Source organism: Oncorhynchus tshawytscha, linkage group LG02 (assembly GCF_018296145.1).
Source record: "Oncorhynchus tshawytscha isolate Ot180627B linkage group LG02, Otsh_v2.0, whole genome shotgun sequence".
Lineage (NCBI taxonomy): Eukaryota > Metazoa > Chordata > Actinopteri > Salmoniformes > Salmonidae > Oncorhynchus > Oncorhynchus tshawytscha.
The window spans coordinates 24,296,909-24,320,028 of record NC_056430.1 but is presented as its reverse complement, the minus strand read 5'-3'; the positions used below and the strand labels follow the sequence as shown (position 1 = coordinate 24,320,028).

Sequence of the window (23,120 nt, the reverse complement as noted above, 5' to 3'; positions counted from 1 at the left end):
TTTGCGATTTTCATGAATAGGAAACGTTGCGTTATGGTAATGTGCTTGAGGCTATGATTACGCTCCCGGATACGGGATTGCTCGTCGCTAGAGGTTAAAGAAAAAAAATCTTCATCCAGTTTGAGATGAGTAAACACTGTGCTGATGTCCAGACGCTGTTTTCGGTCATAAGAGACTGTATCAGCAACATTATCTACCAAATGTGTTACAAACAATGCAAAAAAAACAAACAAAATGATGCTGTGTCAAGTTGGCTGGAGGACCATTTTTGATACACACAGGAAACTGTTGTGCATGAAAAACCCAACAGTGTTGCAGTTCTTGACACATTCAAATCGGTGTGCCTGGCACCTACTACCGTACCCCATTCAAAGGAACTTAAATCTTTGCCTATCCACCCTCTGAATTTCACACATACAAAAGCTATGTCTCAATTGTCTCAAGGCTTAAAAATCCTTCTTTAACCCGTCTCCTCCCCTTCATCTACACTGATTGAAGTGGATTTTGCAGGTGACATGAATAAGTGATTATAGCTTTCACCTTGATTCACCTGGTCAGTCTATATCATGGAAAGAGTAGGTGTTCCTAATGTTTTGTACACTCAGTGCATAGTACCTCAAACATTTTTGCATTGTGCAATAACAGTTTAAAGAGTATTTAAACCCATAACCTGGGATGGGATCAAACAACGCAATAGCAACCTTGTATGAATCAATCTACGTAATGAGTGCCAGCCTGGTGATGAATAAAGAAAAGTATGTCCTGGAATGAAAACATCACCGACACTCTCTGCCTCATTTACATCTGAGGGATAAAGTGGTCAACCAATTATACTGGGAAAGAGAGAGAGAGCAAAAGATTGGTTGTGGTGATTTAGTGCAGGTGGCACACAGATGGGAACCCTCTGGGACCTGGGGCTCATTAATGAGTTACTGCCAGAGGGCCTGGGGACGTGACACCATGAACCAGACGGAGCCCTCTATCGTGGCGGTATAAAGATATCCGGTGTGTCACTCTCCATTACCATGAGATGTCTCCCAGTTGTTTCATTTGTGGATTACTACCCAGCCCCAAGCTGGCACAGTTTCACTGTGGATGTGGCAGATCAGGAAAAAAACACATTATGAAGGGAAATGCTGCATGATGTGTTACGAATTCTAGCTAGGTGGCTAATGTTACAGTGCCTTGCAAAAGTATTCATCCCCCTTGGCGTTTTTCCTATTTTGTTGCATTACAACCTGTAATTTAAATGGATTTTTATTTTGTATTTCACAAAATAGACCAAATTGGTGAAGTGTAATGAAGAAAATAACTTGATTAAAAAATTTAAAAAAAATACAAACTGAAGTGGTGCGTGCATATGTATTCACCCCTTTGCTATGAAGCCCCTAAATAAGATCTGGTGCAAAAATTACCTTCAGAAGTCACATAATTAGTTAAATAAAGTCCACCTGTGTGCAATCTAAGTGTCACATGATCTGTCACATGATCTCAGTACATGTACACCAGTTATGAAAGGCCCCAGAGTCTGCAACACCACTAAGCAAGTGGTGGCACCATGAATACCAAGGAGCTCTCCAAACAGGTTGGGGACAACGTGGTGGAGAAGTACAGATCAGGGTTGTGTTATGAAAAAAATATCAGAAACTTTGAACATCCCACGGAGCACCATTAAATCCATTCTAAACATTTTTATAGAATATGGCACCACAACAAACCTGCCAAGAGAGGGTCGCCCACCAAAACTCACAGACCAGGAAAGGATGGCATTAACCTGTTGAATCTAGGGGGCACTATTTTCATTTTTGGAAAAATAACGTTCCCAAAGTAAACGGGCTATTTTGTCAGGACAAGATGCTAGAATATGCATATAATTGACAGCTTTGGATAGAAAACACTAAAGTTTCCAAAACTGTAAAAATATTATCTGTGAGTATAACAGAACTGATATTGCAGGCGAAAGCCTGAGAAAAATCCAATCAGGAAGGGACTCTTATTTAGAAAGCTCTGCGTTCCTATGCGTCCCTATTAACTTCTTGGATATAGGGGGCGCTCTTAATTTATGGATAAAAAAACGTTCCCGTTTTAAACAAGATATTTTGTCACGAAAAGATTCTCGACTATGCATATAATTGACAGCTTTGGAAAGAAAACACTCTGACGTTTCCAAAACTGCAAATATATTGTCTGTGAGTGCCACAGAACTAATGCTACAGGCGAAACCAAGATGAAATTTCATACAGGAAGTGCCCCATATTTTGAATGCATTGTGTTCCAATGTCTCCTTATATGGCTGTGTATGGGTCACGAATGAGCTTAGACTTTCTGTCGTTTCCCCAAGGTGTCGACAGCATTGTGATGTATTTGTAGGCAAATCATTGGAAGATTGACCTTAAGAGACTACATCTACCAGGTGGCCGCTTGGTGTCCTCCGTTGCAATTATTGCGTAATCTCCAGCTGAGTGTATTTTTCGTTTGCTTCGAGGAGAAACACAGCTGCCACAAATGATTTATCATCGAATAGATATGTGACAAACACCTTGAGGATTGATTCTAAACAACGTTTGCCATGTTTCTGTTGATATTATGGAGTTAATTTGGTAAAAAGTTTGGCGTTGTAGAGACTGCATTTTCTGATTTTTTTCTTAGCCAAACGTGATGAACAAAACGGAGCGATTTCTCCTACACAAATAATCTTTATGGAAAAAATGAACATTTGCTATCTAACAGAGTCTCCTCATTGAAAACATCCGAAGTTCTTCAAAGGTAAATGATTTTATTTGAATGCTTTTCTTGTTTTTGTGAAAATGTTGCCTGCTGAATGCTAGGCTTAATGCTATGCTAGCTATCAATACTCTTACACAAATGCTTGTGTAGCTATGGTTGAAAAGCATATTTTGAAAATCTGAGATGACAGTGTTGTTAACAAAAGGCTAAGCTTGTGAGTGAATATATTTCTTTCATTTCATTTGCAATTTTCATGAATAGTTAACGTTGCGTTATGGTAATGAGCTTGAGGCTATAATTACGCTCCCGGATACTGGATTGCTCGACGCTAGAGGTTAAGCAGTGAATGAGAGATCAACCAGATTCCTTTTTCTATGGCTTCCCGAGTGTGTCTAGTGTCACAATACATAGTTTCACGCTTTTATTTTGAAAAATGAGCCTGAACGTCAACATTGCGTCAGTGGTCAGCTGGAGGCTGACGCTTTTTGGAAAAAAGGAACATTTGCTATCTAACTGGGAATCTCGTGAGTGAAAACATTTGAAGATCATCAAAGGTAAACTATTTAATTAGATTGCTTTTCTGCTTTGGCTGTAAAGCATCATTTCAAAATCTGAGATGACAGGGTGATTAACAAAAGGCTAAGCTGTGTTTCAATATATTTCACTTGTGATTTCATGATTATGAATATTTTCTAGTAATATTTATGCCTGTTGCGTTATGGTAATTAGTGTCAGTTGATGACAATTCTCCCGGATCCGGGATGGGTAGATCCAAGATTAATCAAAGAGACCAAAGATAACCCCGAAGGAGCTGTCCACAGGACAACTTTAAGCCGCACACTCCACAGAGCTCAGCTTTACGGAAGTGTGGTCAGAAAAAAGCCATCGCTTAAAGAAAAAAATAAGCAAACACTTTTGGTGTTCGCCAAAAGGCATGTGGGAAACTCCCCAAACATGTGGAAGAAGGTACTCATTCTGGTCAGATTAGACTAAATTTGAGCTTTTTGGCCATCAAGGAAAACGTTATGTCTGGTGCAAACCCAACACCTCTCATCACCCCCAGAACACCATCCCCAGTGAAACATGGTGGTGGCAGCATCATGCTGTGGGGATGTTTTTCCATCGACAGGGACTGGGAAACTGGTCAGAATTGAAGGAATGATGGATGGTGCTAAATACAGGGAAAATCTTGAGGGAAACCTGTTTCAGTCTTCCAGAGATTTAAAGCAACATGAGTGGTTTAAGGAGAAACATTTAAATGTCTTGGAATGGCCTAGTCAAAGCCCAGACCTCAATCCAATTGAGAATCTGTGGTATGACTTAGAATTTCTGTACATCAACGAAACCCATCCAATTTGAAGGAGCTGGAGCAGTTTTGACTTGAAGAATGGGCAAAAATCTGAGTGGCTAGATGTGCCAAGCTTATAAATCAAATCAAATTTTATTTGTCACATACACATGGTTAGCAGATGTTAATGGGAGTGTAGCGAAATGGTTGTGCTTCTAGTTCCGACAATGCAGTAATAACCAACAAGTAATCTAACAATTCCACAACTACTACCTTATACATACAAGTGTAAAGGGATAAAGAATATGTACATAAAGATATGAATGAGTGATGGTACAGAACGGCATAGGCAAGATGCAGTAGATGGTATCGAGTACAGTATATACATATGAGATGAGTAATGTAGGGTATGTAAACAAAGTGGCATAGTTTAAAGTGGCTAGTAAACATGTATTACATAAAGATGCAGTAGATGATATAGAGTACAGTATATACATATACATATGAGATGAGTAATGTTGGGTATGTAAACATTATATTGACTCTAGGGGGGGGGGTGAATAGTTATGCACATCCAAATTTGTTTTTTTTGGTCTTATTTCTTGTTTGTTTCACAATAAAAAATATTTTGCATCTTCAAAGTGGTAGGCATGTTGTGTAAATCAAGTGATACAACCCACCCAAAAATCTATTTTAATTCCAGGTTGTAAGGCAACAAAATAGGAAAAATGCCGAGGGGGGTGAATACTTTTTGCAAGCCACTGTAGCTAGCTGGCTAATGTTAGTTAGGCTATGGGTTAGGGTTAAGGTTAGGGCTAAGTTAAGTTACGTTAAAAGGTTAAGGTTAGGGGAAGTGTTATCTGAAAGGGTTAAGAAATCGCTCCGTTTGGTGCGTCACGTTTAGCTACGAAAAAAACCTGTATCCAGGAGTGTAATTATCCCCGCAGCTCATTAGCATAACACAACGTTAACTATTCATGAAAATCGCAAATGAAATGAAATTAATATGCTAGCTCTCAAGCTTAGCCTTTTGTTAACAACACTGTCATCTCAGATTTTCAAAATATGCTTCTCAACCATTGCAAAATAAGCATTTGTGTAACAGCTAGCGCGGCTAGCATAGCATTTAGCGTTAGCATCAGCAGACAACATTTTCACAAAACCAGAAAATCATTCAAATAAAATCATTACCTTTGAAGAACTTAAGATGTTTTCAATGAGGAGACTCTCAGTTAGATAGCAAATGCTCAGTTTTTCCTGAAAGATTATTTGTTTAGGAGAAATTGCTCCGTTTGGTGCGTCACGTTTGGCTACCAGAAAAAAACGAAAATTCAGTCTTCAAAACCCGGCGCATTCACAGCCATATAAGGAGACAATGGGAAACAGAGCTTCAAAAATTCTGCCCATTCCTGGTTGAAGTTTCATCTTGGTTTCGCCTGTAGCATGAGTTCTGTGGCACTCACAGATAATATCTTTGCAGTTTTGGAAACCTTAGTGTTTTCTTTCCAAAGCTGCCAATTATATGCATAGTCGAGCATCTTTTCGTGACAAAATATTGCGCTTAAAACGGGCATGTTTTTTTATCCATAAATTAAAAGAGCGCCCCCTATATCCAAGAAGTTAAAGTTCTACCTCAACTACTCCAGTATCCCTGCAAATTGTAAAATTGGTACCTGTGTTTAACTTACATTATCCAGTTTTTTTCTTCCTTTCTTTTTTCTCATGTTTTGTTATACTAGTTTTATATTGAATACTACACTGTTGGGAAAAGCTTGCAAGTCACGCATTTCACAAATAAAACGTGAAACTTGAAGGTCCTGTGTAGATTGTATTTTAAACCAGCAACTATCAGGATAACACTGATCAAATGTTTTCACAATTTTACAGTGTTAGTTTCATCAGCTGTTGTACAATATGATATAACACACAGAATTGCACTGAGCCTTTTTAAAGCCTGGATTAAAGTGAGAGTTAAAGAAGGCTGTGGATGGAGGACAGTTTAAGGCAAGGGTTGAGGATGAGGACTGGGTTGGAGCTAAGCTTAGGTTAATGAGTTCAGTTGAGTGGAGGTCAAATTCTTACCTGCTATGACCTTGACTAACACTTTTGGTACAATTCACTTAATTCATGGGACACTTCACAATTTCTCACCGTTGTATGTAGGTGGGCAGCTGGAATGAGATGTGGGTCCAGTATGTCCCCCAATTTTTGATCTGAAACTGGGTAAGAGTTAAAGCAGTGTGGGGGGGGGGTGCCCAGTGAGTTGAGGTATAGAAGATGGAGTTAATACCAGATAGAGGGGTTACTGACTGTCACCCTGTATTAACACAACATCCTCAGGCTCAGGACAGCCAAAGGCACTCATGCACAACTTTGTGAGGGAGTGGGTCCTGTTGTTTAGGAGAGGACTCTGGGTGGTCATCAGAGAATGAAATACCCTGCTTGTTCCTGAACCGCAGAGTCAGGATTAAGGGTCATATTGGCCAATTATCCAAAAACATCCAGCTTTAGTCAGTGGAATACAGAGAAAACCTGCAAATCTCTCTGCATCAATATCATCTACATCTGAGGTTGACAAATTGCAGTTCAGCCTTTAATTGTTTTCTCTTCTCAGCTAACAAAATCACTTTATTCCATATTGATTCATCAATCTCAATGTCAGCTACTATCAAAGGTCAGGTATGAGGCTACTTTTATCGCTGTGCAGTTTGTGTGTGTGTGTGTATGTTTGGTGTGTGTGTTATGGTGATTTCTTACCATGGTAATTGGACACACGACGAGGGGTAGACAGCCAGTAAAAGCCTCAGCCATTCCTGTCACGCATCTTCACCAGCTAAATAACTGAATCAGGCTATTTCAGTCCCCTCTGAGTGGAGCTGTAATTTGGTGCCGTTTTGGTCCTGTACTCTCTACATACAGCAGATAGGCAGGCGCCTTCTCTGTGCTGGCCTTGAAGATCACTTAATAGCTTCTGACCTTCCTCAGGGATCTCAGCAAACAGGAGAATTATCCGTCGTTAAGTCTCAGCTGATAGCCTTATAAATTGCCACTACCCATGATGTGCATACCTCCCAGTTAACCAAGACAGAGCTTAGTGTTCCCAGAACAGCCTCTGACACACTAGAATAGAAAGATGTGTTCTGTGTTAACCACTGGACAACGTGCTAGTTTTATTCAGTCATGGTCATGATACAGGAACAGCCTCTGGATTTCAGACTCTCTCTGTGTTTCATCCTATGAATCTCTGTCTGCTAACTTTAGCGTCATCACATGACTGAGTTCCGTGCTTGCCTGGGCCAATGGAATGTCAGGAACATTGGTTAATTGGCAGTCACATGCTACAGACATTCTATTTAGAATCATTTGAATGCTCTTCATGAGCCCTACACTGGCCATGAGAGAGTCAGTCAGAAGGACAAACAGAAATTCAGCAGAAAAAGAAACAACCCTTTTTCAGGACCCTGTCTTTCAAAGATAATTCGTAAAAATCCAAATAACTTCACAGATCTTCATTGTAAAGGGTTTAAACACTGTTTTCCATGCTTGTTCAATGAACCTTAAACAATTAATGAACATGCACCTGTGGAACGGTCGTTAAGACACTAACAGCTTACAGACGGTAGGCAATTAAGGTCACAGTTATGAAAACTTAAGAGGCCTTTCTACTGACTGAAAAACACAGAAAGAAAGATGCCCAGGGTCCCCGCTCATCTGCGTGAACATGCCTTAGGCATGCTGCAAGGAGGCATGAGGACAGCAGATGTGGCAAGGGCAATAAATTACAATGTCTGTACCGTGAGATGCCTAAGACAGCGCTACAGGGAGACAGGACGGACAGTTGATCGTCCTCGCAGTGGCAGATCACGTGTAACAACACCTGCACAGGATCGGTACATCTGAACATCACACCTGCGGGACAGGATGGCAACAACAACTCCCCGAGTTACACCAGGAACGCACAATCCCTCCATCAGTGCTCAGACTGTCAGCAATAGGCTGAGAGAGGCTGGACTGAGGGCTTGTAGGACTGTTGTAAAGGCAGGTCCTCACCAGACATCACCGGCAACAACGTCGCCTATGGGCACAAACCCACCGTCGCTGGACCAGACAGGACTGGCAAAAAGTGCTCTTCACTGACGAGTCGTGGTTTTGTCTCACCAGGGGTGATGGTCAGATTTGCGTTTATCATCAAAGGAATGAGAGTTCCATCGAGGCCTGTACTCTGGAGAGGGATCGATTTTGAGGTGGAGGGTCCGTCATGGTCTGGGGCGGTGTGTCACAGCACCATCGGACATGAGCTTGTTGTCATTGCAGGAAATCTCAACGCTGTGCGTTACAGGGAAGACATCCTCTCTCATGTGGCACCCTTCCTGCAGGCTCATCCTTCCAGCATGACAATGCTACCAGCCATACTGCTCGTTCTGTGCGTGATTGTCAGTGTTCTGCCATGGCCAGCGAAGAGCCCGGCTCTCAATCCCATTGAGCACGTCTGGGACCTGTTGGATCGGAGGGTGAGGGCTAGGGCCATTCCCCCCAGAAATGTCCGGGAACAGGCAGGTGCGTTGGTGGAACAGTAGGGTAACATCTCACAGCAAGAACTGGCAAATCTGGTGCAGTCCATGAGCAGAAGATGCACTGCAGTACTTAATGCAGCTGGTGGCCACACCAGATACTGACTGTTACTTTTGATTTGGACCCCCCCCCCTTGTTCAGGGACACATTATTCAATCTCTGTTAGTCACATGTCTGTGGAACTTATTCAGTTTATGTCCCAGGTTGTGAATCTTGTTATGTTCATACAAATATGTACACATGTTGAGTTTCCTGAAAATAAACGCAGTTGACAGTGAGGACGATTATGTTTTTGCTGAGTTTATAACACACATGCCTTTGTTAGCAGTCTCCTCACACTTCTTTTCACTCTGTTGACCTGCAGCAGTTTAGCTTCAGTTGAAATATGTGATCGTCATTAGCTTAGGCGTGATCAACTTCATTCTGCAATTAAAATGCAAATTGAAAAGACAAGCTGTTTTCAAGTTGGCATGCCTTGAATGTTACATTCTTCGACACATTGTGCTTTTCACAAGCCCCATACAAACTCCCTATGACAAACAAGTATAGAAGTATTCAAACCACATTCCCATAAGAATGTACTGTGTAAATACATGGACCACAACATTCAGTGAGACAAATAACAAAGATGATATTACCAGAGGGTAGCCTAGTGGTTAGAGCGTTGGGCCAATAACAGAAAAGTTGCTGGATCAAATCCCAGAGCTGACATGGTAAAAATATGTCCTTCTGCCCGAGCAAGGCAGTTAACCCACTGTTCACTGGGCGCCATGGACATTGATTAAGGCAGCCTTATTCAGAGGGGTTGGGTTAAATGCGGAAGACACATTCAGTTGGACAACTGCCTAGGTATCCCACTTTCCCAGAGCCATATATGGGATGTTTGTTCTCTCCAGTGTAATCTTCCTGGAGTCAGCTGGCCCCCAGCGGACCAGACCACTGTCCTGCATCAACACAACTCAGGGATTATCTACTCCTCTATGGTGTGTAGCCCAGAAAGCATTTGGCTTACAATCTGTGGTGCCTCTCATCTCAGCTTTAATTAAGCACATGGAAAAGACACTTGCTCTCAGTGCCAAACCATTGACACACACACTGACTGCACAACCCCTCTGTCCTTGGTTAAAGGCCCGCAGGGATGAGAAGATATGTAAACGAAATGAATAAATATATGGGTAGATGATGGGTTAATGAAGTAAGGCTGTGTGCTCTGTTGAGTTTTGAAACATGTGTTCTGTTAGATTAATACACAGATGACTGGTGACAAAAGAGGGGTTTGTTTTTTCCACTACTCATTTCTTTGGTGACAATGTGCATCTCTGCGGGTATGACTTAATGGCAGTGGCCTAGGGGCTCAGTAAAACAGGGGTAAAAAGACAGAACAGAAATGTGTCTCAAGTTTGTGCCGCTGTTTTGGTCATAACAGTCAACAAAATGAAAACTCCTCTCTCGCCCTTTGTTATTTGACCACAGCAAAACATAACAATGAAAGACAGCCTCTAAAAGGAACCTACATAAACACATACTAATGCCCCCAACATGTCAGTAGCATTGGTCTTCAATCACTTTTAATCTAGAGCGTGTAGTTAAATAACTATAGTTTTGAGACCTGCAGCAGAGGGGAGGGTGTGGAGTGGACACAGATTACGAGGGCCCGAGACCTAGCTAGCGTAATCCTCTGACCACACTGACACACTCCAATTTATTGCCCTGCTACTTCACCTTTCAAACACAACCTTAACCTGGATCTCTTGTCTAAGTGTAAAAGTAGAAAAAGGGAGAATAAAACGACAAGAGAGAAGTAAACTACTCCTGTCATTTTGGATGTAAAGATTATATTAATTGAGGAGATAGCTTGTGAGTTACAAACTGCGCTTCAGTGAAGACCATATGAATCCCATTAGCATAGCTTTTAATGCATTAATTCATGGAGATGTATCAGCAGCACATAATTTATCTGGGTTTATGATAAGCTCAGCTAGAGCTCACAGACATCTGTTTGCAAACAGTGCCGTAAAGGCCCATTAATCACAATATTTGTAACACTTGACTCATGACCTCATGGGGGTAATGACATTTACAGAGAGGTGTGCTTTTGCCATGTTCTCGTTCATTTTAGCACTGACCAGATGGTGAGCGTGACTGTTCAATGGTAGACATCGCTTCACATGAACCCACCAGTCTCCAGTGAGGGTACGGACACCTGTCAATCTCTCTCTGAAATGCTATTTTATTCCAATGCAGGGCAACATCAGTACATTAACAGGCATGCGGTTTCTATTTCTACATTATAGATATTCAATACATAAATGATTCTATACAAAATATAAAAATATGTGGGACATCATTTACATAGTATTTACATTACTTCCTTAATTTAGTGAATTAATTAATTTAGTTATATACAGCCTATAAACTTGAGTATACTGGTATACACATAAATCACATTGCATGAAATAGCTGGACCTTACTAAACTGTCTGTACCTTACTGTTGCTGTGAATGGAAATGACATTATTATTACGATTGCACATTGTCTTTGATAAACATGGTGACAGACAAGCATAACGCAGAGTGAGAGTCGGAGAAATATAATCAGTACTCAGGATATCTTATTCTCAAACATTAAATGGATAAACATGCAAAACATTCTGTCAACGGTTTACCCAACAAATTCAGAGGAGCGGCTGTTTTCTTTTCTGAACAGATGAACTATGTTAGTGTATACTGGGGAGGGAGGGCACAATGTCTTGACTCTTGCCATGTGGCGAATGTTAAGAGATTATGCAATTCTTGCTTTTCCGGCGTTTCCGGGTGTGCAGCTGTCCTCCTCTGCCGCTCATTTGGTGCGGTCCGCCCACCCCCGTGGAGCTGTACTTGTGGAGGAGCTCCTGGCTGCTTAGGTACCTGAGCTGCACGGGCCTAGGAATGGGCTCTCCCAGGAAGTAGCCCTCGTCCTCTGACTCAGACGATGAAGAGCAGGTGGAGCACCACTCATCCTCATAGTCGTCCCATGAGTAGGGCCCGGCAAGACGGCGGTGGGCACCTGGGTTCTGCAGGGTGAGGTCAGAGGTGGTGCGAGGGCACTGCCGGAAAGGCTCCGGCCCCCTGCACCTCCCCCTTGCACCCCCAAACAGGTCCCTGGCGCCCCTGGGAGGGGGGAATTGGTCATAATCCTCTCTGACTCTCAGCTGGGGCCTCTCCCTGCGCTCAGTGGCCAGGTGCAGGGCATTCTCAGAGCGGGAGCGTCTGGAGCGACGGAACCGGTGGTGGTGGTGTCTACGGCGCTGAGGGGTGTCTTCAGGGGCAGCCATGCCCGGGCCCTCTCCTCGTCTCCGGGTGCGCTCGCTGATGGGCGGGAGGCGTGCAGCATTAGCGCTGCTCACCAGGCTGACCCTGTCCTCCTCCTGGTAGGTGAAGCCGGGGGGCAAGCGGCCCATCCCCATGCCCAGGCTTGGGGGCTCACAGTACTGCAGAGGATACTGCACCTGCACCGGGGGCTCCAGCTCCATGTTGGGCTGGCCTGAGGTCAGGCTGCGCAGAGACTCAGAACTGTGGAACTGGACTGAGGAGTTGAGGGTGCCAATGTTGCTCTTCTCTGACACGTTCATGCCAGAGTCTTTGCTCAGGTCGGGCATAGAGAAACGAGACAGGTGCTCCTGGCGCTTCCCTCCATCTGCTGACGTTCCTTCAGAGGGAGAACAGAGGGATTAGTCAGTGGTCAACTTCATCAGTTGTCCTCATTCTGATCATTAGGAGTGTGCTGACATTGCTATACTCGTATTCCTAATCGTATCCGTAAGTTGACAGTTGATAGTCAGATCGAATGGTACTCGTGATATGAAAAACGGAAGTGTTTTAATATACCCAAATAAATGTGGGCAAAATGCCCCCTTGCATGTTCGCACTGCAAAAAAACTGCAGATTAGGAGCAGTGCACAGAGAGGTGGGTGTGTATATGTCCTCAACTTGCAGTGGGCAGCCAAGTTTGCTGTCACTCAGTCAGAATGTGCATTAGCATTTCATATTTTTTCCCGACCCTTGCCCCCCACTTGTTAGATATTATGCACATTGATAGCTTGATAGCAAACGTCTTCGCCGTGTGATTTATCATAGTAGCAGCAGAAATCTAAATGATCAGACTGAAAACACGTGAGGAAAAGTGATCGAGTGAAATTATGAAGCGAGTGGATGGAGAAATACAGCTTCACTCTATCCAATCAGAGCAGCAGAATCAATGTCCCGCCCGCCCTTCTCTTTACAGACAGGAAAACTAGCCAGTTATTCAGAGCACACACATGACAGACTCAAAGAGAGCACCGCATGGTTTAGAAACTCTGTTTCTGACTGACATGAGAAAGATGCTTGTTGGCATATTTTTTTTCTCCTGATCACTGATAATGACAAATACTTGAATCATAATCGTATCCATAAAATTGCCCATATTCGCTACGATACTCAATTTGTCAGACTAATTGGCACTCCCCTGAATATCATTACTACATCAAGATAGTAGTCGGTTATAACCATCGATATAATAGACATTACACTCTTATGTGAACGATACTTGTTTCGTTAGCCCCAGATGGGTTGCAGTATTATGTGAGAAATAAAATGTCCTGAGCAGTAAAATATATTGCTTCAAATATAATCACATAAATTCATCTTCACATGATGGTGAATTTTGAATGAGTTACCTGTAGCGTTGGACAGGGTGAGTGACTCCGTGGAACCCCTGGGTGTCTGCTCTAGGGGAGTGAGCTGCTCCGTGAAGCTAAGTGCACTGATGGGGTTCCTGCTGCGCCCCATCTGGGGAGGCCCCACCTCCCTGTCCCTCTGGTTCTCCCTCTGGAACACATGCAGACTGACTGAGCGCTTGTCAGAGAAGCCATTGTGGGGTGAGGAGCTGTGGGGTACGTCAATGCTTTGCTGGGGTTTCAGTTTGGGGGGGTAGTAGTTGACTGAGTCCTTGTGGAACCAGTTCTCATTCATAGAGTGGCCCTTCACGGCTGAGATGAGCGGCCTCTTGGGGACACCCGTCTCCTTGGACCTGGGGTCTGGTTGGCTGCCCTGCCCGGGGGAGGTGGAGTTATAAGCAGTCCTGACGTTGCATTGGCTGAGCATCTGGAGTGGAGTGGGTGTTGCTGTGTGGTCTGATCGGCCCTCGTAGGGGTACGTGTCGCCTCCCTGTCCCTGGCTCTTCCATGCGGGCGGCTCACGGGTCAGACTGGGCGTCTGGCTGGACAGACTCAACAGGTCCATCTGTAAGGAGAGAGGGTCCACCTCGCCCGAAAACCGCCCTGCCTGACCCCTGTTCTTCCCAGCCTTGGAGCTGTGGTGGGGCTCTCGAGTGGAGTGTGTGCTCTGGAAGGCAGAGTCTGAGGAGTCTGACCCGTTAGGCTCACCTCCAAGGCTGCATGAGCGTGAGCAGAAGATTTGTCCCTGTTTGGGCAGGAAGGGGCGACCTAGGAGAGAGCACTTACAGCGGGCACAGCAGAAACAGCCCTCTGTGGCGTGCCAGTGCTGCCCGTCATACGTCATCTGGCCCTGGTCAATGCCTGCGGGAAAGAGCAGAAAGACTTGTTAGCATATAAGCCAAAATGTCCATGAAAAAGTCCCAATACATGACTGTTTTGCTCAGTAATGCTTAGGGTCTGCCTGCAACAGAAAACCCTCAAGACTAATCATTGTAGAAATACTGTTGCTGGGGAATGTGAAAGAGAAAGTGCTATAAGCAGCTAGGCAAATTGAGGCTAATCAAATACAAAACATGAGCTAAATATTCTAGAGGGAGAACTCATATCCGAATCAAAAGATAACGATATCATCCCTAAACTGGATTTAAAAAAAAGTTAAAACTGTAGTAGGAAATTATAAGTAAACTTGAGTGAAGAAAGGCTTTGGGGCTATGACACTTAGCTGAGTTTACTCATTATGTACCATGCCTGGCACTGTATAAACACATTGCATTTGAAGTATGTTTGGAATTGCCGGGGAGAATGGTCCTAGGCTAATGGCTGCCATCTGGTTTCAACGTGTTTTCTGATGGTTTCAATTTATAATCAGTTTTACTCAAATACTTTCTTTATCCTGTATAACAAATAATTACAGAGCTGCATGTCTGTCTGTTGAGGGCCATGCCAGATCACAGCTGGGGATCCTGTTGAGGGATAAACCAGCAGCTCTCTGGACTGAGAGGAACACACAGAGCTTGCACTGGGCCAACTGGTGATACGGTGCTGGGTTTACCCTCCGTAATAAGTTATCCTACTCAGAACAGGGTTGGTTAACCTACAGAAAATAATGTGTGAAACATGTATCTGCTGAATACATTTGAAATTGTATTGATTTCACACACTGACCTTTTTCCCCTTTGTGAAAACGGTCTTAAATTCACATAGTCTGTATTTAAGGACAATACAGTATCTGCATGCCAGTGTACCATTAAGTCCTACCCACAGTTACTCTCAGCTAAAAGCAGGTAATCTCTGCACCATTGCAAATTTCTCCCTGAAATGTTTCTCCAAGCTAAATCCAGGTCATTCCTCTGTTCTCTATTACCATTACAGAAATCCTTCAGCTGAAAGAGCGTCAGTGAAATCGTCTAGCTTTGCATATGCCAGTGCTCTAGCGCTCAAGAATAGGGTTGACGTATTGGACCTAGGGCCCTGCGTTGGCTCTGATGGATGGGTTGGGTGTGTGGCATACCAATGTGCTCCCCACAGGAGTCACAGTACTCTGCATAGAGGGACTGAAAACAGCTGCAGCAGTAGGGCCGGCCCTCCTTCATGATGTACCGCTGGCCGCCCAGCACTGTCTCACACTCGAAACAGCAGAAGTGCTTCATGTGCCAGTGCCTGCCCTCCGCCTCCGTGCACTCGTCCGCAAAGATGATCTACAGACGGAGAGAGGGAAGAGGGATGGGGAAGGTATCATTTATCATGCTGCTTTTTCTCTGAGGCAAGGCCCTTCTCACCCAATTACAGAGAATGACAGGACAAAGACATCAAGGCCTCACTGCCTGCTGCTGTAGACCTCTCCCTCCTGCATACCGACAGACACGGTCCTACTGTATTACACCACTTTTACAACCCACTCTTTGGGATCATGTGTATGGAGATCTAATTGAAAACAATGCTTAATTATTCCCATATTATAGCAATGTATTTCAAGACAACACCATATAGGTCTCTTCTGTTTACCCATCTCTAAATCATCTATTGTGTTTTGCATGGCAGTTTTTTAAAAATGTATTTTTATTTAACCTTTATTTAACTAGGCAAGTCAGATAAGAACAAATTCTTATTTACAATGACGGCCTACCCCGGCCAAACACTAACCCAGGCGACGCTGGGCCAATTGTGTGCCGCTCTTTGGGACTCACAATCACGGCCGGCTTTGATACAGCCTGGAATCGAACCAGGGTCTGTAGTGATACCTCAAGCACTGAGATGAAGTGCCTTAGACCGCTGCGCCACTCGGGAGCCCAGTTAGTGTCATAGTATTCAATATAATATTTGCTGGGAAGGCCTATGAAAGGTTTAGTATCAGAGAGGATTGTGACTGCGTGGGTGTACTGTATGTGTGTTTGTGTGGGTGTGTTTAGTGGGGTCTGCACTCACCTCGTCACATGCGGAGCAGCGTGGTTTGAGTCTCTCTGCGTGGTGCCGACCACAGTAGATCTTCCCTTCCTGGTAGAAGTAGATGAGGTCCACCAGCAGCTCGTCACACATGCTGCACACAAAGCAGCCAGGGTGCCAACACACGCTGTGGCCCGCCCGCGACGCGAACACTGCAATGTCACCTCCGTTTATCTGCCCCCCACACTGAGAGATGGTCAGAGACAGAGATGGTGGAGGGGAGAGATGGTGGAGGGGAGAGATGGTCAGAGATGGTGGAGGGGAGAGATGGGGGAGGACAAAGAGACATGGTGGAGAAGAGAGAAAAAGGGAGGAGGGAGAGGAAGATTAGAGGAGAAGAAAGGTACAGGGAGTGGGAATGAGTGGGGTTTGACAGTGAGAGATGGTAGGGAGGGGAGAAAGGAGGGAGATGGAGTGAAGGAGACAGAGTGACAAAGAGAGAAAGGTCAGGGAGTGCAGCAGAGATTTAGAGGGGCGGGAGAAAGAGGGAGAGGAGAAAGTTACAAACAGTCGGGGAAACACAAGACCCTCAAGTCTACCATTGGTGAAAGACAGGGTCATAACTTTAATGTGAGGCTCCATTATATGAGCTGCTTTTAAATGTCAGCTGAGCACTTCACGTGGTGAATCACAATAAAAGTGAGAAATGTCACTGGGTACTTAAGATTCTGTTAGATTCTACCACAAAAGAGATGTGCATGTCCTTCACCTTCATGGTCATTTCCTTTGATAACCTGCTAAAGTTTTTTTCTTTCTTGTGAGAGATCCCTCATAGTGATGTGACTATACATGTATTTCACATCTCACCAACTATAGCCACTGATGTATAACGTCTACCAGATGTCTGTCCTGCCTCTGTCCTACTCATCATGTGAGTGCACCAGTCCCAGTCTCGCAGGAGTCAGTGTACCTGCTCACAAATCACTCCGGTCATCGTCACAGGAAACGGTCTCACACTGCCGCGGCCCAGATTCTCTCGTTTCCGTTGGTTACTGAAGAGTTTGAGCTCCCGCTTCTCCTCATCGTCCAGAGTGTTACAGTAACGTACCTGGAAAACACACACAGATTGTTAAAATAAATGGCAGCAGAGAAACACAAACTCTGTAGTTTGTTGTAATTATTAAGCTAGAGACATACGTTACAATGTCACTGTGACAAATGACCCCTTTCCAAAGTCTGTGTGCCCAGGGGCCCGTGAGGCAGGGGGTCTCACCTCATTGTCGTGGGGGGGCAGCTGATGGAGGAGCTGTTTGATGCGGTGCTTCTCTCCAGGGCTGTTTACATAGGGCACCTTGTCCTCAGGCAGGGAACTGTAGTACTGATGAACCTGACAGGAGAGAAACAGACTTGTCAGGCCACCACTACGGTAAGCTGTCAGAGCCACCACTACGGTAAGCTGTCAGAGCCACCACTACGGTAAGCTGTCCGAGCAGACAACAGATCGCTGCAGCTGTACACAGCCCATCTGTAAATAACCCAGCCAACCAACTACCTACCTCATCACCATATTTGTTTTTCTGCTCTTTTACACACCAGTATTTCTACTTGCACATCCTCATCTACACATATATAATTACTTCACCACTATGGCCTCTTTATTGCCTTACCTCCTTACTCCATTTGTACACACTGTATATAGATTTTTCTATTGTGTTATTGACTATACATTTGTTTATCCCATGTTTAACTCTGTGTTGTTGTTTTTGTCGCTCTGCTTTGCTTTATCTTGGCCAGGTCGCAGTTGTAAATGAGAACTTGTTCTCAACTGGCCTACCTGGTTAAATAAAGGTGAAATATATATATATATTTTTTTTAATACCAGTGACATGGTACAAAGATTAGGCTACAAGTAGCAAATGAACATTTATTGGAATCATGTAGGCTATTTGAGGAAGGAGAACATTTATATCTGCAGTGTGACCCTAACCCTACCACAAGAACACACATACATGCATTACATACACACAAGGACACACACACATATACAATCACTTGGATTTATGACCCTCCGATGCAGTCTTAATGGAATCTGGCCTTTTACTCCCTCCCAGCATGTTGACATGAGAATGCAATGCATTACCCCTCGACATCACATCACACACACACACACACACACACACACACACACACACACACACACACACACACATGAACCGTGTTCGTGTCAGACAGAGGATTCATACTATTCCCACTATTCAAAATGACTGCTACATTCTTTACATTTTGCCGGCCAACAATGAACGTCATTCCGGTAAAAATGTATTACAGTCTCTCCGTTATAGAGTAACAGGGGGGCAGAACAGAATGGGAGCCAGCGGTCTTCAATTGCGTTGATGTCAGGAGCATCGAGCGCCAGAGGATGGAGCAAAAGAAGGCAAAAGAGAGAGAGAGAGTGAGAGAAGGGGGCCAGCGGTACAGGAGAGGCAATCAATATGTGCTGACCACAGAGCCACAGGCAAGCCCATTTTAATAGCCTATGTACCCAATAAATGGATCTTTGGACTGGAACCTATCGGCTTTGTCCTTGGGTGTGATTCAAAGGGCCTGCTACCACAACAATAAGGATAGCCCTGAATAATGAAGAAAGCCTTCTGCATTTAATAAATACAAATATATACACTACCGTTCAAAAGTTGGGTCACTTAGAAATGTCCTTGTTTTTGAAAGAAAAGCAATTTTATGTCCATTTGATTACAGGCTCAAAATGGCCAGAAACAAAGAACTTTCTTCTGAATCTAATCAGTCTATTCTTGTTCTGAGAAATGAAGGCTATTCAATGTGAGAAATGGTCAAGAAACGGAAGTCCTCGTACAACGCTGTATGCTTGACTTGGAGTCAACATGGGCCAGCATCCCCGTGGAACTCTTTTGGTACCTTGTAGTCCATGCCCCAACAAATTGAGGCTGTTCTGAGGGCAAAAGGGGTTCAAATTCAATATTAGGAAGATGTTCTTAATGCTTGGTACACTCAGTGTGTGTGTGTGTGTGTGTGTGTGTGTGTGTGTGTGTGTGTGTGTGTGTGTGTGTGTGTGTGTGTGTGTGTGTGTGTACACGTACAGTGGGGCAAAAAGTATTTAGTCAGTCACCAATTGTGGAAGTTCTCCCACTTAAAAGACGAGAGAGGCCTGTAATTCTCATCATAGGTACACTTCAACTATGACAGACAAAATGAGAAAAAATCCAGAAAATCACATTGTAGGATTTTTAATGCATTTATTTGCAAATTATGGTGGAAAATAAGTATTTGGTCACCTACAAACAAGCAAGATTTCTGGCTCTCACAGACCTGTAACTTCCTCTTTAAGAGGCTCCTCTGTCCTCCACTTGTTACCTGTATTAATGGCACCTGTTTGAACTTGTTATCAGTATAAAAGACACATGTCCACAACCTCAAACAGTCACACTCCAAACTCCACTATGGCCAAGACCAAAGAGCTGTCAAAGGACACCAGAAACAAAATTGTAGACCTGCACCAGGCTGGGAAGACTGAATCTGCAATAGGTAAGCAGCTTGGTTTGAAGAAATCAACTGTGGGAGGAATTATTAGGAAATGGAAGACATACAAGACCACTGATAATCTCCCTCGATCTGGGGCTCCACGCAAGATCTCACCCCGTGGGGTCAAAATGATCACAAGAACGGTGAGCAAAAATCCCAGAACCACACGGGGGGGGACCTGTGAATGACTTGCAGAGAGCTGGGACCAAAGTAACAAAGCCTACCATCAGTAACACACTACGCCGCCAGGGACTCAAATCCTGCAGTGCCAGACGTGTCCCCCTGCTTAAGCCAGTATACGTCTGAAGTTTGCTAGAGAGCATTTGGATTATCCAGAAGAAGATTGGGAGAATGTCATATGGTCAGATGAAACAAAAATATAACTTTTTGGTAAAAACTCAACTCGTCGTGTTTGGAGGACAAAGAATGCTGAGTTGCATCCAAAGAACACCATACCTACTGTGAAGCATGGGGGTGGAAACATGCTTTGGGGCTGTTTTTCTGCAAAGGGACCAGGACGACTGATCCGTGTAAAGGAAAGAATGAATGGGGCCATGTATCGTGAGATTTTGAGTGAAAACCTCCTTCCATCAGCAAGGGCATTGAAGATGAAACATGGCTGGGTCTTTCAGCATGACAATGATCCCAAACACACCGCCCGGGCAACGAAGGAGTGGCTTCGTAAGAAGCATTTCAAGGTCCTGGAGTGGCCTAGCCAGTCTCCAGATCTCAACCCCATAGAAAATCTTTGGAGGGAGTTGAAAGTCCATGTTGCCCAGCAACAGCCCCAAAACATCACTGCTCTAGAGGAGATCTGCATGGAGGAATGGGCCAAAATACCAGCAACAGTGTGTGAAAACCTTGTGAAGACTTACAGAAAACGTTTGACCTCTGTCATTGCCAACAAAGGGTATATAACAACAAGTATTGAGACAAACTTTTGTTATTGACCAAATACTTATTTTCCACCATAATTTGCAAATAAATTCATAAAAAATCCTACAATGTGATTTTCTGGATTTTTTTTCTCATTTTGTCTGTCATAGTTGAAGTGTACCTATGATGAAAATTACAGGCCTCTCTCATCTTTTTAAGTGGGAGAACTTGCACAATTGGTGGCTGACTAAATACTTTTTTTGCCCCACTGTGTGTGTGTGTATGTGTGTGTGTGTGTGTGTGTGTGTGTGTGTGTGTGTGTGTGTGTGTGTGTGTGTGTGTGTGTGTGTGTGTGTGTGTGTGTGCGTATGTATGTATGTATGTATGTATAGCCTCTGGATTATCTATAATCTCTGATGTCGAAATTTATACCCAAACACACTACAACATGTTCTATGACAGCTGGAAATAGTCTGTGATTCTTGGAAATAAAACTATGTGCATGTTTATTGTGGGTTAGTCTTTTAACTTTTATGCATGTCCAGGGTGAAACGTCCCCCTTTTATAAGTGTGTTCTGCTTTAAGTGCAACTCAATTCCTCTTGTTGTGTTTTGGTTGGCTTGGCTCGGGTCGACAAGGGATAGGGAATCACAGAAGCGGCTCAGGGATCCTTGCATATTTCATGAAACAACAACTGTGGTCAAGCCCTGATAAATCAGAGAACACACAGACACACACGGTGACCAAGCCCTGTTAAATCACTGAACACACGTCCAACAACAACCACTGGCCTATACACTTGAGGCCCAACACACACACTGTGGTAGGGATGTGTGGAGCAGGACACACATCCACACTCCCCAAAGCCAGTTAGGACAAGCAGATTAGGATAATAATAGTAATCAGGGGCATGGAAACAGATTAAATCTGCTTTCTAATTGTATGGAGAATGTATTACTTTTAAAGGGTAAATCAAATGGCAGGGTTTGGGGGTTTATTTTGGAAACCAACAGAACAGAGTCCTCCCCCCACACCTGTTTTTCATCGCTGTTCACTGGCAAGACTGACTGCGTTTAGGACACAATCAAAGTCCAGTCCTGAAACATGCAACAGTGAGCGTTTATTGGACATACCATACTTTAACAAAACACCATTGCAACAGCCCATCATACATGAAGGAAGGGCAGGTAAGGAACAAGAAGGCCCGCACACTGTTAAAGCTCCCAAATCGCAACTTTATTGACAACAATATGATCCGAAACGGATCTTCGTCAGGTCAAGATGGAAGGACTGCCATTCCAAAGTACAATGAATGGTAACAGGCTGCCATTTCCTTCAACGTGAGTGTAGACATGGTCTTTACAGCTACAAAAACAATGAAATAGTCAAAGCTTTTTGGTTTAATTTCCTCTTGGATGAGCAGGCAGATTCTTCCTCGTCTCTTGTGACACAAGGTAAAAGCAACGGGAGACAGACTGTGTGATCTGCCTTTCCAACAACAGAGAGACATCAGTAACGGCTGCTAAGTAACATATTTGGCCTGAACTTCCCTGTATCCTGGCAATGTCCTGACATTTTATTAGCTCTGACATCAAGGGAGAGAGTGTATATTGGCTGGACCTTCCTGAGGCCAGAACCAATAACTTCTCAGCACAGTCAATAATGGCAGTTTTATAAAAATAAGAACTTGTAGTTGAAATGCAGCCGAGAATCCTTCAGTTTCACATTACCAATACAATTTCATATCATTGCAGAGCAAGGGGAAAACATGTTTAGCGGAAACACTGTTTGATGGAATGGCTCCCACTGTCTTTGTGGAAAATATGTTACAGAATGGTGACTTGACACCAGTTGAGACTGAATAGGATGCTCCTCTTCCTGACAGAGCAGTGGGACTGGGTCCCTGAGGAGAAACCTAAACCAGGAGCTCAGATTCTACAGATTAACTGGGGTCTCTCTCTCTCTAACACATTTCTATGACTCGACTGACTTGAATGTCAGGTTGGGAAAAGCTCAACTGTATACCTGGATACTCAATGTACATATGTAACCAGCAGCAAATCCTACAAAATATAGCCTTTTCCCTCAATGCAAAGCCACTCCTATAACTGCAACACGCCCAGTCTTATTGCCCTACTGCTTTAGAAATCTGTCAGTCTATCCTTGCCGGGCTCCATTTTGGCAGGCTGGTGTTGAGCTGCTTTTAAAGGGGGGCTTAATTGACTGGAGGTCACATGTGACTCTTGGGGATGAAAAATGGCAGTGCTCAGCCTTGGGCGACTGAAATGGGGGACTAGTTAACAGAATATTGACCACCCGATTGCACAAGCAATAAGGCTTCCTTTCAGTTCATCAAGAAAATGAAACTCACATCTATAAAAAGGTTTTATTGTCCAATAACAAGCACACACACACACGCACACCTTCGGTACACAAGAGCCTTGTAAAGATGGTTTCTTGGATGCTCACAGGGCATGTAATATATTTCTGCATATCCCAGCTTAACAGAGTCAACAATGG

At 43.9% G+C, this 23,120-nt stretch overlaps 1 protein-coding gene across 3 annotated transcripts in view; it reads right to left on the bottom strand.

Annotated features, from left to right (window-relative positions):
• Positions 1-10,478: 10,478 nt before the first annotated feature.
• LOC112219113 (prickle-like protein 2) overlaps positions 10,479-23,120 on the bottom strand; it is a 107,477-nt gene continuing 94,835 nt past the window's right edge. For all 3 annotated transcript variants that reach the window (XM_024380328.2, XM_024380341.2, XM_024380336.2), the window contains 6 exons: positions 17,440-17,553; positions 17,137-17,274; positions 16,209-16,412; positions 15,295-15,481; positions 13,284-14,144; positions 10,479-12,274 (listed from right to left, as the gene is read on the bottom strand). In XM_024380328.2, the coding sequence (XP_024236096.1) occupies positions 11,361-12,274; positions 13,284-14,144; positions 15,295-15,481; positions 16,209-16,412; positions 17,137-17,274; positions 17,440-17,553 (2,418 nt within the window). In that variant the 3' untranslated portion in view covers positions 10,479-11,360. The remainder of the gene's footprint in view (positions 12,275-13,283; positions 14,145-15,294; positions 15,482-16,208; positions 16,413-17,136; positions 17,275-17,439; positions 17,554-23,120) is intronic.